General features: G+C 39.2%; 1 protein-coding gene across 1 annotated transcript; it reads left to right on the forward strand.

Moving 5' to 3' along the window:
- Nucleotides 1-1,213: 1,213 nt before the first annotated feature.
- Nucleotides 1,214-20,021, forward strand: LOC105356837. Its single transcript, XM_023950812.1, has 6 exons — nucleotides 1,214-1,394; nucleotides 1,809-1,890; nucleotides 14,351-14,671; nucleotides 16,539-16,656; nucleotides 16,743-16,773; nucleotides 17,783-20,021. The coding sequence occupies exons 2-6, from the start codon at nucleotides 1,815-1,817 to the stop codon at nucleotides 17,873-17,875; spliced, it is 639 nt and encodes a 212-aa protein (XP_023806580.1). The 5' UTR covers nucleotides 1,214-1,394; nucleotides 1,809-1,814; the 3' UTR covers nucleotides 17,876-20,021.
- Nucleotides 20,022-20,569: the final 548 nt, after the last annotated feature.

Raw genomic sequence — 20,569 nt, forward strand, 5'->3', positions numbered from 1 at the left:
AATGTGTTTTTGACAAGACACTGTCCCTTTGTCTTCCTCTGTAAGTCTGTTGCTGTCTTCTATCCTTTTTTTTCTGTTTTGTTTTGCCAGATCTGCTGGATTACTGGCAGTGACTCCAGACACACCTGCAAGCCATCCATTTTATTTAATACTGAATTTGCCAGGCCTTATCTGTCAACTCCCAATGTTAAAGTGCCTATGATAGCACAAGGGTTACATGAGACAAGCTAGACAAGCCTCTTTAAAACAAAACTCTGAGGATTTTAAAAATATATTGAATTCAGTCAGGTAAATTTTCACAAAAAACCTTATTGATTTGTGTTTATTTTACTGTAGTTTAACAAGTGTTTGAAAAGCATGCTTGTGGTTTATTTAAGGTATTTTGAATGAGAAAGCTGGTCAGGTATCATGCTGCTTTCTGCAAAAAGAAGTAAAGTGACTTTGTAAATGTATGCACCAAAAGAAACTTATCAGATATGAATTTTATCAGCTGCGAAAATTGAGGGTGAGAAAAAAACAATGTGTTCTGAACCATATGCATGTCTGTGGTTTATCTTGTGAAGCTGAACAGTGGAGGAGGCTTCCTCCTGAGGTCTACACAACATGATTTCCGTTTCTGTGTTGAAAATTTACTCATGTAACCGCTGACTTCTCATGATCATGCTCCCAACAAAGAGGCCATTGTAAAAAAGATAAGGAAAAACAACACCCAGCATTGACACAATCTTTGGGAGTCAAACATCCTTGGTGACCTTTCACTTTAAGGCGTGTAGGTTTCAGGTAAACTTGAAGTCACACTAAATATTTCTCATGCAATTCTTCCGTTTCTTTCATTTTGAGTTGCAGCCTTGTAGTTGCAGCGAATTGTGTCACTCAGTCCTCTGCAGCAAACTTTCCTTTCATTTAAGTTCTTTCTATCCTACAGAATCTATAGCATTAAACAGCACACACTGTTCTAATTCTGCAAAATCTATGCATTAATAAAAAATTAAAAAACAGTTTAAAGCAAAGTTTAGCATGAACAACTTTAAGTTAGAATATTTATTAGAAAGGTAAAAAGAAATGGTTGGGCCAAAAAAAGGCTTAGGAAGCAGGGGACTTTAGGCTCTATGCTCAGTGCGTTTAGATGTACTCAAGACTGTTTAGTGCATTTCTTATTGTGGCTTCAAACCACTAAATTCTGCTCTCATTTCCTGTGGAAAGCATTTGAGCTGTGAGTGGGCTCTTGCCCATTTTAGCACTTCACACATTGTGACACTTGTTGATGGCAGAGGATGATGTCTTCATCTACTTTAGACATATAAGACACATTAACCTGTTTCTCCAGCTGCCTTAAGCTGATTTCAGAGACGTGGAAGAGAACAACGCAGAGCAGCTGATGTTACACACTTCAGGTAAGTGACCAACAGCAAACCATATTCAGCACTGAAGCATACGATTGTCTTTGTGTGTCACTGTTTTTTTGGTGGTTTTATGATGTTATAAAATGGTTTTAATTTTGTTTTGGTGTTCAAATGTAATCGTTTTCTCCAAGTGTAAACTAAGGGCAGGGATGGCCAGTTAAGTTTAGTCTGTTTAAAGTTTATTACTATCCTATTGAATTCTATGCATTTATGATCATTTTTGATTGTATATATACCTTACAATTACCGAATCGAAGCCCATTGAGACGACTGTTGTGAATTTGGGCTATACAAAATAAAATTGAATTGAATTTATTGAATTAAACAAACGTGATCATATTGAAGAGGTTTTAACATGCAAACTAACATAAATAAACAAACATAAACTATGTCTTTGTGTTTTAGGGTGAAATGTTGCATTTTTCCAGGAATGTGGGCCTCAGTGGAGCAATGATTTGCTACATCACCTGGACTTTCTGTAATGCAGGTAACTTAAGTGTTTGTATTTTTTTCAGTATAAAAAGGGGCAAATCTTATTTTCAAGCTTCAACTACAAATCAAAAGTTTTAAAAATAAAAGGAGCCTAAAATAAACAGGTTGTGTCTGAATTCCTTTACTACTTAGTTCACTGTATAGTACGTTTGCCAAATCAATGGCACTGGATAGTCCCACACTATCCTTTTTAGTATTTGGGTAGTAGAGAGAAATTTCTGACATAGTCAAAAGAAAAGGCATTTTATTAACAACGAACTGACAATCGTGTATAAAAAGAGGCTTTTTTTTTTTTATTGTCCGCCACTGAATCAACACAGCTTTTTCTGCTTTGTACAGATAAGATGACCCAAATCACCATTTGGGTCATCTTATCTGTCTCTCAATCAAATGCTGCCTCATCTGTTTTTTTAAAAAAAAACACAAAAAAACAAGCAGCCACAAGACTTTTGGTCACCCGCTAAAACTTTAGTCATCAAATAACACAAAGTTTTGTGGGGGGAAAAACAAAACAAGTCATATGGGCTTGGTTTTTTAAGTTGAAGACTTGATGAAACATCTACAACTTAAAAAACAAAAAAATTAATGTCTTGGGAACCATCCTAAATAAATGAGTCCAGATTTAGTTGTGCAAATATTTAAAACCTCAAATGAAAAGATGTTACTTTTTTTTGCCTCTTTTAATAAATTCAATGATTAGTTGTTACTAAACATCCGCAACTGGTGGTAGAGTCAAAATAGACTCCAACAAATCACAAAAACTATGTTTGTTTTATGATGAAACAAAAGTGAGACTTTAGAGGAAGTGGAAGTTTGACGAACTCTTTAAAAAAATACGTTCTACTAAATTTAAACATTTAAAAGACCAAATTTGTTTGATCCTCGACAATTTTTTATCACCAGTGAAAAAAAAAGGTGAGAGACAACAAAACCCGTGCAGAGATGTCTGGCAGCACGTGTGGGACGAGACAGTGGGCATGGCTTCCTGTTTAAGGCACCGCTTTAAAAATGATGGAAATAAATGTTCTTTACATGATGGCTGGTAACCAGGAGATGGTATCAAAGAATATTATAGTTAACTAAAATATTCTGACAATTTATAAGTCCTCTAATCTGATTCGCTTCCAGTTTCACTGCTACACATGAACAATAAATGTAAAAATGTTGTCATTCCGGAACTTGCTGTATTTTTTTAATCAGTTAAGGAGCTGCGCAGACAAATGATAGGAAACAATGGAGAACAACAGTTTGTCTTTAAAGTTTAGATAACGGAAACCAGCACTAAACCTCAGCAGCTTCCAGGATGAAGCTGAACACGCCCCCATCAGCTCTAACACCTGTGAAACGAGCACAACCATGGCTAACACCATAACCAACCTTTTAATCAAGATGGGTGCTTTTCAGTGTCATTAAGTAAAAGCAATGTTTTATTAAGTCTACAGTCTGTACAGAAACAACAACTTCTGGTTGTAGGTTGGTGCCAGTGTTCAGCAGTCAGTTTGTGAATGTGTGTGTGCATAGTTGTTTTTTATGTTATTTTTAAGTCAATCGATGCAGTTACATTTTAAAATAAAAAAAGCATTTCTGTTGATTCATTTTAATTATCTAATGAGATATTTCTAATTGAATTTTGCTACAAATTTACTAGAGAACTTTTCCATAATAAAATGTCAAATACAATTTTCTTTATAATTTTAATTAAGCGACAGAATGAGCGGGGTTAAAAAGGAAAAAGAAAAGCCATTTGGCGGATTGCTTTTTGTTTTAAATGAGTCAACAAGTGCAGTTTTATTTTGTAAATGAAAAAGAATTTCTTGTATTGACTTCTATCTTTAATTATGCAACAAAAATGCTTCCATACATTTCTTTTTCCCCCCATACATTTCTTTTTGAGGCAAGTATATTAACTGTTTAACAAAATACTTCAGCAAAAATTCTCTTTTAGGTTTGCAGAGTAAGCGGCTGGTGTTGTGGCAAATGCAGAGCCTTTGCTTCCTGTTTGAAGAACGATTACTTATTTTATCTATCATCTAATCATTTTTTTTTTTTTTTTTTTTTTTTTTTTTTTTTTTTTTTTTTTAACTTGTCCTGTCCAACAGCTGGGCAGACAGATGAGAGCTGAGGGCCTCTTGTGTTGGACAGATTTTACTTTAACAAGAGGGGTTATTAATCTTCAGACAAACCAAAGGTATGTCTGGATAAACCCCTTTTGTAATTGAGGCCAAACTTTATTAATTTCAATCATGTCTGAAAATCTTTGGTGTTGGACCGGACGGAAAAGGAAAGAGGGGAAGAAGAGAGAGGGACGATAGAGAGAGGGGGGGTAGGGGGTGATAATAGGAGGGGAAGGGGGATAAGACCATGAAGCAGCATAAAGCAACAAGTTTACTGGTTGTTAATCATTATGGTAACGTTCAAGTGTAGTACAATAAGGGCGGAGCCTGTCCACACACACACTCAAATGTTATAAACACACCTGCTAGCTGCAAAAAATGTCCACCTGTCGACATATATACAAAACAGATAGTGTTCACACGCATACTTATGCCTTAAAACCAACTAGTGTGAAATATTTCAGTCATTCAGTCATGCAAACTGTAAGTGCAAAGGTGAGCTAACACCTGTGCTCAGGTGAGTGTTTATGTTCTTCTAAAATGGATGGTGGAACGTGGAAAGAAGGAGGGAGAGTGCCCAGCCATCCCCACCCCAAGACCCCCACCGCAGCAGCAGCGGCAGCCGGAATCCCCCCAACGCCACACGGGAACCGGCAGGGAACAACCGCCGCCCGGGCGACCAAGCCCGCCACCCAGGCCAGGGCCAGCAGGACCGCCGCAAGGCCCCCAGAGCCAGAGAGCAGGGAAGCACGGAGGGAGAGAGAGCGCCGCCCCAGCCCAACCAGGAGAGCAGCCCCCCCGCCGCGCCGGGAGAACCCAACGCAGGGCCCCACCGGAGACGGACGCCCACAGCCCCAGACGAGCACCCCACCACCACCCAGGAGTTCCGGGCATCCCCCCGCCCCAACCCCAGGTACGAGCCAGGACCCCCCAAGGGAGACCCGCTCCGCGCTCCAGGCAGCCATCCGCCCGGCCCGCGGCTGGTCCAGGGAGGAGCGGGGCAGGGGCCCGCCGCCCCCGCCCAAGAGGGGGGGAACCCCGGGGAAAAAAAGAGGGCCCACAAGGGGTGTTGTAAATATGGCCCGACCAGGCTCGGCCACAGTTGGAAATATGGCGGGGCCCAGCGCCCAGGAGCAAGGACCAGAACCCACCCCCCAGGGACACGAACACTCCCGGCTCAGATGTAATGTGAACCCCCCCGCCGCGCGGAGAGAGCACCGCTGGGCCCAGGAAGCCGGCACCCCGGGGACACGGCCGCCGTTGCAAAGGGGCCCGTACCCCCCACCAGGGAAGAGGCAGGGGACAGATGGTCCTAGGTCCCACCTTCCTTGCAAAATGTGTGTGCGTGTATGTGTGTTTGAGAGGGTGTGTGTGTGCATGTGTGTGTGTTTATGTTGGAATGTATATATTGAGGGGGGAGGGGTGTGTGTGCTAAGGGGGGTGCAGTTAAAATTGGCGGGTAGGGCACTGAGGGGACATCTCCTGATTACTCACAGTGACGTCCCCTGTGATGTAAATCATCTAATCATTTTAACCCTTGTGCTGTCCTATGACCCCACCCTGACATTGACGTGTTCTCCCTACTATGACAAAGGTGGATAAAGGTGGAAAGATTTCATGTAATCCATGGACACCAGTGAAGATCACAAATCATTGAAAAAAAATAAGGTTCAGAGCACTGTCTAGTGGGTCTAGATGACCCAACTCTCAATGTCAAAGTGCCTAGGATAGCACAAGGGTTACACTGCATCATAAGATCTTAATATTTCCACCTCAAGGCTTGACAACTGCTTTGGGGTGTTAACACGTGACTGTAGTATATGGAGTTAATTCAGTCTCAATAATCAGAAATGCACACAACCGGTTTTACAAATGCACACGCTCCGATTCACAAATGTCATTTTATGCAAACGTGAAAAATAAATTCGGAAATACACACCCTGTGTTTCACAAACACACAGATTGTGTTTCACAAATGCACACTAAATGTTTTACAAATGCGCAATAAGTGTTTCTCACAAATGTGCACACTGTGTTTCACAAAAAACATTTTAGAAATTCACAATAAATGTATCAGAAATACACAGTAGGTGCTTCACAAACATGATTTTTAGGTACACATGTGATGTGAACTCACAGATCATTCGAATTGCAGAATGTGCATTCAAAATCCCGTTCTCGTTTGTGAATCTCCCCGTGTGTGTGAGAGATTTTTCTACGGTGAATATTGAGACTCATCTGACGGAGCGGGTCAACTAATGTCACCATTGGCTATTGAATCTGTCAATCAAACTCATCGGGAAAGCAGGCGGGTTCGCTTTTAGCCAATCGTATGGCCCCTTACACTTTCTCTACGCTTTCTGCGGGTGGCAAAAGCCCCGCCCATATTTGATTCTGTACCAGTCGGTCGTTAGCGTGTTAGCCTTAGCATGGCTTGTCGGTTTATTGCCTTCGGTTGTCAAAAATTACTGGCTTGTGCAACTTTTCAGTGGACCTGGAAGCAAGGCAACAGTGGTTGAATGCAGTTGACATTGAATCCATCGAACTCTGTACTGGTCATGAGATTTAAAATGAATGTTTCACTCGAGATTGTACGTTATTCTCTTAGCTTTCATGCTAGCGTCATTTCAACACTCAGACACGGTTTTGATCATATGAAGTTGGAGGAGAAAAATCTTCAACTTCCACAGGTTTTGTGGAGAAACTGGCATCACTTTGCTCCGTACCACGCAGTGGGACTACATTACCTCAAGTTCATCTCACTGTCAATCACAGATACCCAATACACATCCCCTGCTCAGCCCGAGGTCACTTTGCTTGCCCTTAATTTTATTTTTTTAATAACTCAAATGTCATTGATTTTATATTGTAACCATATACATATACACCTCTTGGCCAGGTCACCCTTGCAAAAAAGATCCTCATCTCTCTGGGTTTTATAGCTGGTTAAATACTACACAACAAAAGATGATCATAGAACAACAAAGTGCAAACATTCACCCTTTATTGCAGAGTAAAATTCAGTGAAAACATGGACAGATTAAAACATCAAAATTTAAGCAAATGTGGGATCTCTACTGATTTGAATTTTATTTAAACTGGAACTAATTTTCATAACTTCCTTACATACAATGAAGTCCCTTGAACAATACAGCAGTATTGATTTGAACTCTGTCTTACTCCCCTCAGTCTCTCTTCTTCTGTATGTAATTATGTCGCCTAAATTAAGTTCTAAACACACTGGACAGTAAAGATGTAGGTCCACTCCCAAACGGTCTGAATTCCACAATGGGTTGATGTCGTCTTGCAGTTCCAACATTTGTGGGCCCAAAAGAGGACTGTCCCATACCAGGACATTGATCCCAGGATGAGGTTCAGTCATGGATCCACTCTCCTCCCATTCAATCTCTGGAACCAGCATACCCTGACAAAAAAAAAAAAAAAGATACTGTTTATGAACAGCACTGTTTTTTTTGTGTTTTAGATTATGTAGGAACAGTGACCGACTAATAATAACTTATATTGTTGCTTGCAGGCAGACCTCATATCTCCATAACTGTTTATAATTTGCAAATAAGTGAACCTTAACAAAGTAGTGACATTAGTACATCTGATGGCTCATAATGCCATGCATTGTGATGCATTTTGAACTTGCAGATGTGCTATTCTTCCTACAAACAAACAATTTAGGGAAATTGTTTGCACCACACAATAATCCTTTTCATTCATTTTCGATGAAAATTCACTGTAGTCATTATGATTTCATGATACTCTTCTTGATACTTTCCACTTTAGTCAAACTGCACACAAATCAGTTGTCCAGTACAGTGAGATTAAATAAAGCATTTACCCGGGGATCAGAAACAGGGTTCTGGGTCAAGCCCAACTGCCACAGCTGATTTGGTGTCATGCTTTGCTCCGTCCTGATTGGATGGCTGTCCCACGCGTCACTAAAGACATCCAAACTGGCCTGAATGCGTGGTAGAAAAATGTAATGGCAGCAGAATACGTGATGTGACTGATATTGAGAAAGTCTTGGTCCTCAGGAGAGTGCAGGATGTTGTAATATAAACCAGTAACACTCACGAAGACATCACACCAGAGGAGCTCAATCCTGTATTTGGAAAAAAGCAAAAAGAAATATTATATTGTCAGATTTATTTTTAATACATCATTCACTTTTATGTATCAGGGCTCCAGACTAACTTTTGTCACTAGGAGCATAGTGGCCCCTAACTGAAAATTTTAAGGGCACAACCAGAAAATTTAGGGGCGCATACCGTAAATCAACATTCTAACCAAATCTACTAATTTCCACTGTATTACAAATAAATACTTCAATAATAGATGCAGAAATTACAATGTGCTGTTTCTAATTCAGTGTCACATTTTATTCTTCACTTTTGAAGATGCAACATGAAGGTAAACTGACATCACCATCGCTGTCACGACAGTACAAATAAGTAAAAATAGTAAAAAAAATACCATACATTTAGAATAAAAAAAAGTTTTTAGTAACAAGTGATTACCGTAGTAACCTTTCGTAATTTCACAGTTTCAAACAATACTTAAATGTATGTAAATATTAGAGGATGGAAATTCATGTTGGTGACACCAAATAGGTTCAGCCAAGATGCACAATAAGCGTGTTTGAGATCACCCAGATGGACGCAACGCTGCACAGATCACCTGGTGTGTGACGTATATTTTTGTTTTTGCTCCAACATCACCTGTCAATCAAAACAAAAATATCACGAGAAAGGGGTGAGAGCAAGACACCAATCAGAGCGAACGCAGCTGGAAATTTAGTATTGAACTGACTAAAAGCTGCCCTACAGACTAAAAAACAATGCATTATGGGACATGCGTCCTGATGGGTTTTTTGTAGTTCACTGATCAATTAAAATAATTTAAAATACCAACTGATTAAAAAAAGGCTACATCCATTACAAAACATTAAAATAATTATAAAAGATGTAATATCACAGCTCATACTTAGGGGGAGAGGCATATTAAAACGAAATTGAATGTTAAGGACAATTCCTAATTCCTGGTCTCTTTCAGTCTCGCTGCAGCTTCGATTTCATGCGAGTTTGAGACCCCTGCTGTACACTCTGTCACTGGTACACTAGCTGCAGGTCGGAAGAACGAATCAATAGTTCGCTTGCTCATAGCTCAGACGCACATATCAGGTTGTGATGATATTTGGCTCCGTTTCCTTCCCACGGATGTTTACGCGCGCTCGATTATCTCTAGGCCCCGCCCCTCCACACATTTTAGCCACTTGCAATGACTTTCCCTATTCTTCTCACACGCATTGGCCGCCTCAGGCATCACTCAATAAAACGCGAGTGTGTGCTCGCGTGTGCTCCAGTCTCATGAGTATTCGCGCGAGTGTGTGTGTCTGCCTGCGTGCGTGTGCGCTCGCGTCTCATTGATGATTTCATCTCTCATTTCATCGATTATTGACGTGCTCCTTTCATGTTTAATGTATAAAAAATACGGAGGGTGGAGGAGGCAAATTTACTGGTAGCACATGTGCGACTGGGTGTAAAATTCAGTTGCACACTCTCAAATTTTGGTCGCAAAATGCGACCAAATGGACGCAGTCTGGAGCCCTGTGTATATATTAAAACTTCTAAAACTAGGTTCAACTCACCGTTGATTGTGTGTACACTTTTCCCACAATGAAGCCGTTTGTGTCAGTTGTACGTACTGTGAGCATTAACTCGGCTATGCCCACATTTTCTCCTCCGTGATCTCCTCTCACCCTGACAATAACATGAAAATCATGTCTCAAACACATAATTACAAATGCATCGCCAATACGGTACACATCAGTTTAAAATGTAATGTTCTTATGTATGATGCCAATAAGTAGAATTTCTAGGTTAAAAAAATTGCAGGAGTGGGTTACATGTATCACTGGGGAAAAAATGAGGTGAGAGAGACTGTTAAGGGGGGGTAAAATGTTATTCATGAGGGGAAAGTTTTAGAGTTGCCTTTGTTTATGGAGAGGAGTCTAAAAAAAGTAATTTTATTTTTGTACAAATAACCAAGTACTTATACTGCCTGATATGTGAATAAAATATTTCTTTATGAATAACATGAATACCTCAGAGGAAAGCCATAAACGTTCACAGCGTCACTGAAGAAGGCCAAGTGGGTGTCTGCACAGTTGTTGTCTGCTATCTTCTCAGGTACAGGATACATGGAATACAAGTACAAATACTTTCAACTGACAGATATTTACAGCGGCAAAAATGCTAAATTCCCAATTGACAGGTAAAACAGTAATACAATAGGATGATAAAATATGAAATAGAATAGAATAGAAGGGTATTTAATAATCCCTGAGGAATTTTTTTTAAAATGGCCATCTTAAAAAAACACATAAACACACATTCATTACAAATAGAAATATTACAAAATAAAAAGATTGATAAAAAAAAGGTAAATAATTGGAAAATCAGTGGGTAAAATTAAAAGAAATTACTTGTAAGATGCCCTGCCAGAGAGTTGTATTGCCTGATGGCACGAGGAACAAAAGATTGTCACGCTGTCACGCTTCAGTAATTCCTAGAGAATAAATAAAAACACAACAAACATGGATTAGATAATTTAGCTGTCTGATCTTAAATTACATAATTTTCAAATATATGAAAGGGGAATTTTTTAAAACACTCTTGCTATGATTACTTGAGCTTGTATTAAAGAACACCTTTAAAAAAAATCAGAGACAAGACACTGATCACAGGAAGCCTGTGTGTAATACTTACAGTAACTTCTACTCAAATCACTGTTGACAGCTGATTCTCCCATCCACCCTTTCTGTGACTACTTATCGATTACTAAACAGCCTAAAAACATAATGTTTGGGATTCTTGTCATTACGTCATTGGAAGTAAAGATACGGGGAATTTAGTGGCTGTCACTCTGACACAATCTCACAGGGCTGGTCATCACAATGAATACGGGTTCTAACGTTAGAAACTTAATGAGGCTTCTTTCATTCAACAGTGGATTCATGTATGTTATATTTAAAAAATGCCGTTTTCATGAATGTCATATGAAATAACTTTGTTGCACAGTCCACCCCGTCTTAAAGTCTGGGTTGTGAAAATGCTGTGTCTAACTTTAACCCGGATCGCGATCCCGGAAAGGCAGCACACGGAACAACTAGCTAGTTAGCATAGCATAGCATCAGTGTTTAAACAAATCGCCGTCTCCAAATCAATACTTTTTATTAAACTTTCTTTGCTGCTGTAAATCCGGCATGCTTTTCCCCTTAGTTCCTTATGAATCATGTTAAGAACCTACAGATCATTGGCTATAGACGCTAGCTTGAACCGACACCAGCTTGAACTTCACTCACACTTACACAGACACAACTTGCACAGGCTAAGCAAAACAAAGCTAAGCTAATTTGCGGTGGGGGTACTCTGCAAACGACTCGGCTGCAGTGTTCATAAAGCATTCACACATGTCCCTTGGCAAAGGAGAACGCTTCAACTTAGTATTCAATAACATTACAGGACGTACAACGAGGGAATGATCAAATAAATGCATTACTTACGGGCTGAGACTGATCCCGTTCAGAAAACCTCTCCGCCATGTTTGCCGCCCGCGTCCTCTCAACTGCTGTGCTGAACAGCTCCCTCCCTCGTCACTTTGAAAGTGAGGAGTGTAAGGGGCCATTCGATTGGCTAAAAGCGAACCCGCCTGCTTTGCCGATGAGTTTGATTGACAGATTCACTAGCCAATGGTGAGATTAGTCGACCCGCTCCGTCAGATGAGTCTCAATATTCACCGTAGAAAAATCTCTCACACACACGGGGAGATTCACAAACGAGAACGGGATTTTGAATGCACAGTCTGCAATTCGAATGATCTGTGAGTTCACATCACATGTGTACCTAAAAATCATGTTTGTGAAGCACCTACTGTGCATTTCTGATACATTTATTGTGAATTTCTAAAATGTTTTTGTGAAAAACAGTGTGCACATTTGTGAGAAACACTTATTGTGCATTTGTAAAACATTTAGTGTGCATGTGTGAAACACAATCTGTGTGTTTGTGAAACACAGGGTGTGTATTTCCGAATTTATTTTTCACGTTTGCATAAAATGACATTTGTGAATCGGAGCGTGTGCATTTGTAAAACCGGTTGTGTGCATTTCTGATTATTGAGACTGAATTAACTCCATAGTAGTAGCTTCACTTTTTGAAGGGCTTCTGTACACTGTTATGGTCTGACTTCAGGGTAAACTAACTGGGCACCAACCCTGCTCAGGGCGGCAGTGGCTGGTGGTTGAGCGGGTCGGTCAATGATGAAAGACTCGTCAGATCAATCAGCCAACTGTTGTTGTGTCCTTGGGGAAGACACTCCCCCTCCCTGCCTCCAGCGTGGCTCCAGCGGATGAATGCCCCAATGGTCAGAGGGGCCGTAGGCGTGAACTGTGTCGCTGTAGTCGCCTCTGTCAGTATAGCCCTGGCCAGCTGTGGCTGCATCAATAACATATCGTCACCAAGAATTATTATGTCGTGAATGAATAATGGACACATTGTAAGCACTCTGAGTGCCTGGAAAAGCACAGAAAAGTCCAACCCACTATGTTTAGCCTTCTTTTTTTAGTAGAAAACAATGAGGACATTGTCCCTTTAGCATCTGCTTGTCTGATGTGAAGATGAATTTCCTCTCCGCAGTAGCGAGGCTGCTTTATTGTTACAGAACACAAACCAAATCCTTGTCTTCAGTTGTGCTGCTGGCACGATCTTACGCTTTTATATTTTCTAAAAGCAGCCAGAGCATATGTCCGGCTCTCATTCTAATTTCCTTTTTAAAACCTTTTTCTAGCTGCTATTTTTACCTTTCCTAGAATGATAAGTGTAACTTTTTTTCTGTTAATCATTGGTGATAAATATGAGATATTAATAAACTGTTGTCATAGGGGCTGGATGGCTCAGTTGGCTGCGTGCAGGGCTGTGGCATAGGAGACCAGGGTTTGTTACTCAGGGGCGTGATGAACTGAATCCAGAGTGGGTCATAGGGCAATCCTTCACACTAATGCCTATGCAGCCTCAAGGGGTTTGGGCATCCTGTATTGGTCTTCAGCTCGGATAAAATACGGGGTTGTGTCAGGAAGGGCATCCGGCGCTTCCTGTCAAACCGAATGTGCAGATCAGCGAAAGCTGATCCACGGCTGCAACCGTTGAAGGGACGTGCCGAGAAATGTACAACAATAATGATAGTAACCATAATTATTGAAAAAAACTTTACCACACATGCAAATAGAAAATAAAGAAAGTCTATGAAGTCAATTACAAATTCAAATTAAAAACAAGGCTGACGGAGTGCGATGGTAACATAAGGAAGTGTAAAACATTTCAAAGTTAAGCCAAAAAGAAACAATGATCTTTTGATCTATTGAAAAAGCATTAACAGTGTCCTTTCTTTAACTTTGATCATGCTGTTTTTAGCCCGAAAAAAAAACCACGCAAACTTGTGTTGTTTTCTAGGACATAGTTTCTGCCGAGCGGCAGAAGTTCATTAGACATTTGCTGTGGAGTTGCCGTAGGGCAAGCCCGCCCCCACTTCCTGTCACCCATCTGTTCACATGGTCTACTGCTAGCTTACAGCTCACTAAGATTCACTAACAGAAATGGCGAGGAATATCAGAACTATCCTGCGGTGCGGTTTTAAGCCTGATGTCAGCTCAGAAAACAATAAAGTAATAAATAATTGATCCATCAGAATGGAGCAGAGCAGGGAGCTTGAGGCCCACCCAGAGTATTTTTTGTCACAAATGCAATCTCTTCCAGTTTTATGGTCTGCTCCTGATTCACAACACTTTGAGTAAAGAAATACTCAGAAATGTCATTGTGAACTCCATTTTCTTTATATATTGTACGTTCTCCATCATCAGAAAACTGCCACAACAACATGTTAAAAACACCAAAAACAGGATTTTCATCACAGATGGTTTTTCAGGCTTTGTCTCATAAACACCCCTCACGTCTTCATGCAGGCTGTTCCACAGGCTCACAGGGCTGGAACGAGGCCTCGCCGTGGACCTGAGGACTCTTGAAGGATTCTGAGCTAAAACCAGTTCTGATAATAATATATTTTTATAAAAGTCTCTTAAGACTTTTATAAAAATCCTAAAGAACTCTAAAAAAATCCTAAAGCTGACTTGACTTGCACCAAAGGAAGCTGGTTTAAGTAAACATTCATTTTAGGAAATGTTTCCTTGTTTGGACAACTGCATAGTTTTTAACTGAACTTTTCTTTAATGAGTTACTTTGTTTGCTAAACTTTCCTGTTCCCACTTTTTCACAGATGCGACAAAAATCTCAGGAACTGCTGGCGGCACAGTGACCCTGAACTGCAACGCGTCTATTTCCAACCTCAGCCAACTAACATGGGAACTGAATGGAGAGCTACTGTTTGTCTTCACAACCTTGGATAATGGAGATCTCTTTGAAACCTCAGCAGCTTCCACACTGAACCTGAAACTGAACCTGAACCTGAACCGATCAGACATCCAGCGTTATGCACTCGTCATAGAGAAAGCTAATGAGTTCCACTCAGGAAACTACACCTGTGAGACGACCACAGGCCAAGGAATATCTAAGCAAACATGGGAACTTCTTATTACAGGTAAATCTGTTTTTGTTTTAAATTAAGTTTATGTTCCTTAAAAAAAATTGGAATAGAAAGTCAGAAACCATAGAACCAATCAATCGATTCAATCAATCAATGGATGGCACTTTTCATACTTGGCAACACAAAGTGTATACAAATATAAACAATGTAAAACAAGGAAATTAATAAAAAATAAGCCAGTCCTCACGCCACATATAGACCCCGCCCTCACACCTCCCACTTCTTTAACCAAAGAGGTTTCTCGGGCAACAGGCTGAGCGTGGAAAAAAGCTATTAGGTGGAAACACCAAGAGTAAGGGCCTCCTTCTCTGGAGGAAGGTGCGTATCCAGGCAAGTGCAGCATCGTAAGGGGGGGCAACCTCACCACGTCACAGCCGAGATGCAGGTCAGCCGACCCAGAGGGGAAAGATCCAAGCACCGGAAATAAAAATGACCAGAAATAAAATATAGAAAACGTTTGTCTGGAAAAGACCTTTTCGTCAACGCATGGATTCATATGAATTAAAATAATTCAATGCTCAATGCAAATATCTAAACGTAAGTGATGTGAGCAGGAAATAAACACAAAAACGTTATTATATTTTGATGTTGGAAACAAATACATTTATTCTCGTTTTGACCTTAAGGCTCTGAAGTAGCCACAGGTTTATCCACCTGACGTATTTTAGCCAATCACAATCGAGAATATATAGAATAGAATAGAATGCCTTTATTGTCACTGTACACATGTAAAATTCGCATCACACGCGCAAATGAGGGCTGCTCACTATTCAGTGCAAACACGCATGAGAAATATAATTACACAAAATAATAAAAGAATTTCACAAGAAAGAAGTACAATTTACAAAAGTACAGAATGTACAATACAAATTTTTGCTGAGTGGGTTTTCACTTTCCGCAGAGAGGTAGGTAAATAATTAAAATAAAAACTGCTATGCCCATGATAGCAGAGAAAATGTAAACAAATTTCTATTTGAACACATTTGTAGACTCGTGTTAACACTTTCAATGTGGCATCAAATTGTACTGTTTCTAGAAAAATGGAAAATTAAAAGCAACAGTATTGTTGCATCAAACTGCACCGATCCTGCAAAACAAACAAACTAAAAACCACAACGTTCAGCCTGTTAATTCTCTACAGTGCAAAAGGGGAAGTCAGTGTCATAGGCAAAAGAAAATACTGAACAAACATCAAATGATGCAAAAATAACATATAATAACCCTTGTCGTGCTGAAAGCACAATTAAAAACACGGATTTGGTAAAGTTAACAAAGCAGCTGAACAAAAAATGTCAGAATTTTTCTCTTTTGGTAGAGAGAAGTTCTTGTTCTGATGGGGAACAGAATCTGCTCCTTTATCTCAGTAAATGAAAGGAAGTTTTACTTGATCAAACTCTACCTCTATGTTTCTGCTGTCTGAACGTGTTTGGGTTCTACTGAAACCAATACTAATAGGTGAATTTGTTCTGAAGTTCAGTTCAATTTAATTTAAAGCTTCTGAGACATAGCAAAGTTGAAGTATTTTATTTTATGCATAAATAGATCTAATTTTCTTGTAAAAATAAATAAATAAAGGGCACTTCACACTTTTCCTTAAAAGCCAAGTTCATTTTGTTTATTTTGAATGTAAGTATTGCAAAGCTAGCGACACCCGTCTATTATTTCTCTGCTGTGCAGCTTTTTAAAAAAGCTAAGGAGCGACTATTGTGTGTCCCAACAGATGAGAACACCTGTTACATCTATGAAATAGTAATTTTTTTTTGCAGAAGTGATTTTTTTTTTTACTTGTCCTGTGCAGAAGTGATTTTTGAAACAACACTTCAATTGGAAATTCTTAATGCATTTTTCCCTCTTTCCACAGAGAAGCCTGAAAGCGTTCATATATACATTTATGTCACAGCTGTTGCTGTTCCTGTGTGCGTCCTGCTCATTTTAGTTTGTGTGGTTTTTTGGATTCGTTCCTCCAAACAGAAACCAAAGTGAGTCCTGTTTCATTCTTTATATCTTTGCCATGTGATTAAAATCCTGGATTATTAACAAAATAATCCCTTTTTTGTTGTTGCAGAAAGATCATTCGCTCTTTAAGACCAAAAAAGGTACCTATAAATTCTGCATGATACGTATTTTTTAAGTCTACAGAAATAAAAGGCTGGCTGCACGGTGGCGCAGTGGTTAGCGCTCTTGCCTCACAGCAAGAAGGTTCGAGTCCCAGCTGGGAGACCTGAAACAGAACATCAATGGGGGACCTTTCTGTGTGGAGTTTGCATGTTCTACCCGTGCATACGTGGGATCTCCGGCTTCCTCCCACCGTCCAAAAACATGCTTCATTGGTTGATTGGCAACTCTAAATTGTCCATAGGTGTGAGTGTGAGAGTGAATGGGTGTGTGTTTGTGGACATTCTACCCTGCGACAGACTGGCGACCTGTCCAGGGGATCCCCCGCCTTCGCCCACAAGTGGCCGGGATAGGCTCCGGCAGCCCCGTGACCCCGAAAGGGAATAAACGGAATAGAAAATGGATGGATGGGGAATAAAAGGCTCTGTGTATTTGTGCAAAGAAAGAAAGCCCTCACTGCTAAGTAAATAAGCATTTCTACATTCCTGCATTCCTGCATGTGGTAACAGTGTGGGACAAAGATTTTTCCACAAAAAGCTCGAGTTGTAGTTTAACCTTTTCACGTCATATGTCGTTATTTTGCAATTCACTCCAGTACTACATTTAGTTTAGCATCAAACGAAGCAAACAGGAATAGTTCTGCCCTGCAGCAGTCCTGGACTGTAAGGTCCAGATCATTTTTGTAATTTTCTTTCTTTTACGGAAAATTTGACCACCGCCACATGCCCAAAAACTCACCAAAATGTGCATGCACCTGGTGAAAATGAATAATGTGCATAGTGAGCGACCCTCTGCTCAAAATATTTAATTTGAACTGATTTGAAGGAAAAAAATGGCCCAACTACTATGGATCCATATGGAAAAATGAAAAAAAAAAAGCATTTTTAAAGTTTTAAACCTTTCTCTTCAGAGACCAAATATTCTTTAAACAGAGACTGAAATTTTAAATGTTGGTTCTGATGTTTTGTTTTTCTCTTGTTTTTTCTTTAGCAACAAGCAGAAGAAGTCTATGAAAACTGCTTGGAAATTGACCGTTACCATCAGCGCAACCATCGACCATCGACCATGAACACAGTTTCATAAACCTAGACTGCTTTGTTAATAAATGTACATATTTCAAAGAATGGGATATTTTCTTAAATGTTCAGTCTGTTTGCTTTGCCGCTAAATAAGTAAATAACAAACTGTTATTTTGGGTTTTTGTGAAAAAATGCTTTTCTTTTCTAAATGGGAGAATGGAAACTCAATGGAGAGGAAAGCCACTGAGTTTTAACTGTTAGTAAACCCTAAAGCAGACAGGATCTAAATGGAGGCCTCCTATTGGACAGAAAGCACTCTTAGGACGGCGCCAGAAAAAGCACACATGGTGGAAGTCTCCCACAGCATCTGTGTCATATTACCCAGGCACACCCAAGCCGCAGGGGTGTTTATGTATGTTCAAGGTGGCAAAGCTGGAATCTGCTAAATCTGCTAAAAGAAAAGTACAGAGCAGGAGGCTCCGGAGCCACATGCAGCTCTTTGGTGGCTCTTGGCTCTGTTGAAAATAATTTCAATAAGAAATCTTTCTTTTGCTGTTTTGGTTAATTTGTTTTAGTTAATAAAGTTTTTTCATTTATATTTTGATTTTTAACATGGCAGATAACCAGGCAAAATTAAGGTAAAAGTAGTAATTGATTGTCAGAGGAGTTTTTTTTATTACATTAAGCTTAAAGCACATAAAGATAAATAAAAAAGGGATTCTACTTCAATATTGTGATTTTTATCTTTGATAGTAAAAGGAGAAAAACGATGAAGGCACAAAAGAAGGCATAATAATAGAGAAGTCCATGTCTGATTTGGCTTTATGTTCAAATAAATCAGCTGCAGCAGGAGGATCTGATTTCACACAGGATGTATTTTATCTTCAAAGGAAAGTGCATGTGCTGCTGGGTACACAAAAATAAGTTAAAATTGTTATAAAGAAATGAAAAAAACGTTTCAAATTCAATTATTGTGAATAATTAAAGTTTAACATGATATTCAATGGCAGCAAAACCATATAAAGTGTATTTTTCTAAACGGCAAAGTGCAACTGTGTGGCTCTTGCTGGTTTTGGTCTGTAAACTAGACCAAACGGCTCTTTTAGCATTAATGGAGGAGATATATAAGGAGAATTAAGATTAAAATGGCATTTCTGAGTATTTATTTATTCATTTCTTCCAATAGCTTTTAATCGGGTGCAGATAAAAAAAATGACGTTTTAAAAAGCTTATGTTGAAATAATATAGCTCCTTGCTCCGCTCTATTCTGATGTATCCACTTGTAGACAAATAGATCTGTGTGCGTCTTTGTTTTCATCAACTAGCTGAAAGCTACTTGGGGAGCGCTCAAACTGGTTTTTAGAATTTGCCTAGAAATGGCATAATCACATTGCAAAGGCCACAGGGAAAACTATTAAAATAGTTTAAAGGACGATCCAGGTGGGATTTTAAGGCAGGGCAGCATGGAAGATAAGCAGGACAGTTCCCCTGAGGACCACGGTTTAGAAACGCTGTTCTAGAAAATGATTAACCATGTTTGGGAGTGTCTCCACCCTCTTTTTATAAACACAATACATTCTGTGTTAATCATATTAAAAGTATGTGCACATTTTCTGCATTACACTAAAATTCTTTTGAAAATGATGTTCAGAATGCTCTCCTGCTCCCACGTACTTAGCAGCAGTTGTCCCTGCTGATCTGGCCTCAATCCACTCCTAAGTAGTTCCCTGTATCTGACTGTATCTCTCTGTATACTCAGAGACCAAACAAGAGATGTATTTATAATTCAACGTTATCATTTTGCATTTCTCAGCTCAAATACGAAAGGAAATCCAAGATTTTTTGGAGCGAAACCAGAGATTTCCTCTGTCCCGAGACGTTTACGCATAACTGGCGTTAAAGCAGAACCTCTTCCACTCTCAGCTTCATGGAGCTGTGACCTGTTAACCCATTTTCTGAACAAGACTGTAAAATTTCACCTTAAAGCAGTTTGGTACAGACATGCTAAAAAAAAAAAGAAAAAGAGTGACTACACTGACTGCAGGGGTGTTCTTGAAAAATATCAGTTTTATTCAAATGTAAGATGTTATAAAAATCCACAAAGATCTCACATAAAACTAACATGATCGAGTTGAAGTGAGATGTTATAAAAAAATAGAAAACATTACAGTGAAATGAACCAAACATTTTTAAAAGTTAGAATTTATAAAGACGCAAACAGATAAAAGTAGAACAATAAGGTTTTGGTAATTAAATCTAATAATCCATAACAAATCTTTATTATTTTATGTACAATAAACAACTATAGGTTAAGATCCAAAATGTTAAAAAAATCAAAATACATATATTTTGTGTGAGGTGTCACTTTTCTTTATTTTGTCATTTCATGATCATTAAAATTTTAATAAACAGCAAAAATACACACCTACTTGTTATGAATAGTTTTTTTACAATTACCGTAAAAGAATCATAACCAGTTTATATTAATTCCATTTCAAAATTCTATTTGATTGAAAGCTAAGGCAAAAAAAAATGTTTCGGATGTGCGTAATTTTCATGTCATTTGTCACACTTCCTGGACTGTTGTAGCTAAAAGCTGAAACATGAAATGAAGTATCATTTTTCTCTTTTGGTGCGATTACAAGGACCAGACTGTTTTACAGTGTGACTTCAACGGGGGAATTCCAATGTTTAAGAGATAAGGAATACCCTGACGTTAGGACCAGACCCACATTTCATTGACCAACTTAAGAGGCAA

This window comes from Oryzias latipes, chromosome 21, assembly GCF_002234675.1.
Source record: "Oryzias latipes chromosome 21, ASM223467v1".
Lineage (NCBI taxonomy): Eukaryota > Metazoa > Chordata > Actinopteri > Beloniformes > Adrianichthyidae > Oryzias > Oryzias latipes.

Excerpts from the sequence above, each read along its gene's own strand:
- LOC105356837 (XM_023950812.1), top strand. The coding sequence starts at position 1,815 with ATGTTGCATTTTTCCAGGAATGTGGGCCTCAGTGGAGCAATGATTTGC. Across the intron at positions 14,672-16,538 it reads ATGGGAACTTCTTATTACAG|AGAAGCCTGAAAGCGTTCAT; the intron begins GTAAATCTGTTT and ends CTCTTTCCACAG. Across the intron at positions 16,774-17,782 it reads GCTCTTTAAGACCAAAAAAG|CAACAAGCAGAAGAAGTCTA; the intron begins GTACCTATAAAT and ends TTTTTTCTTTAG.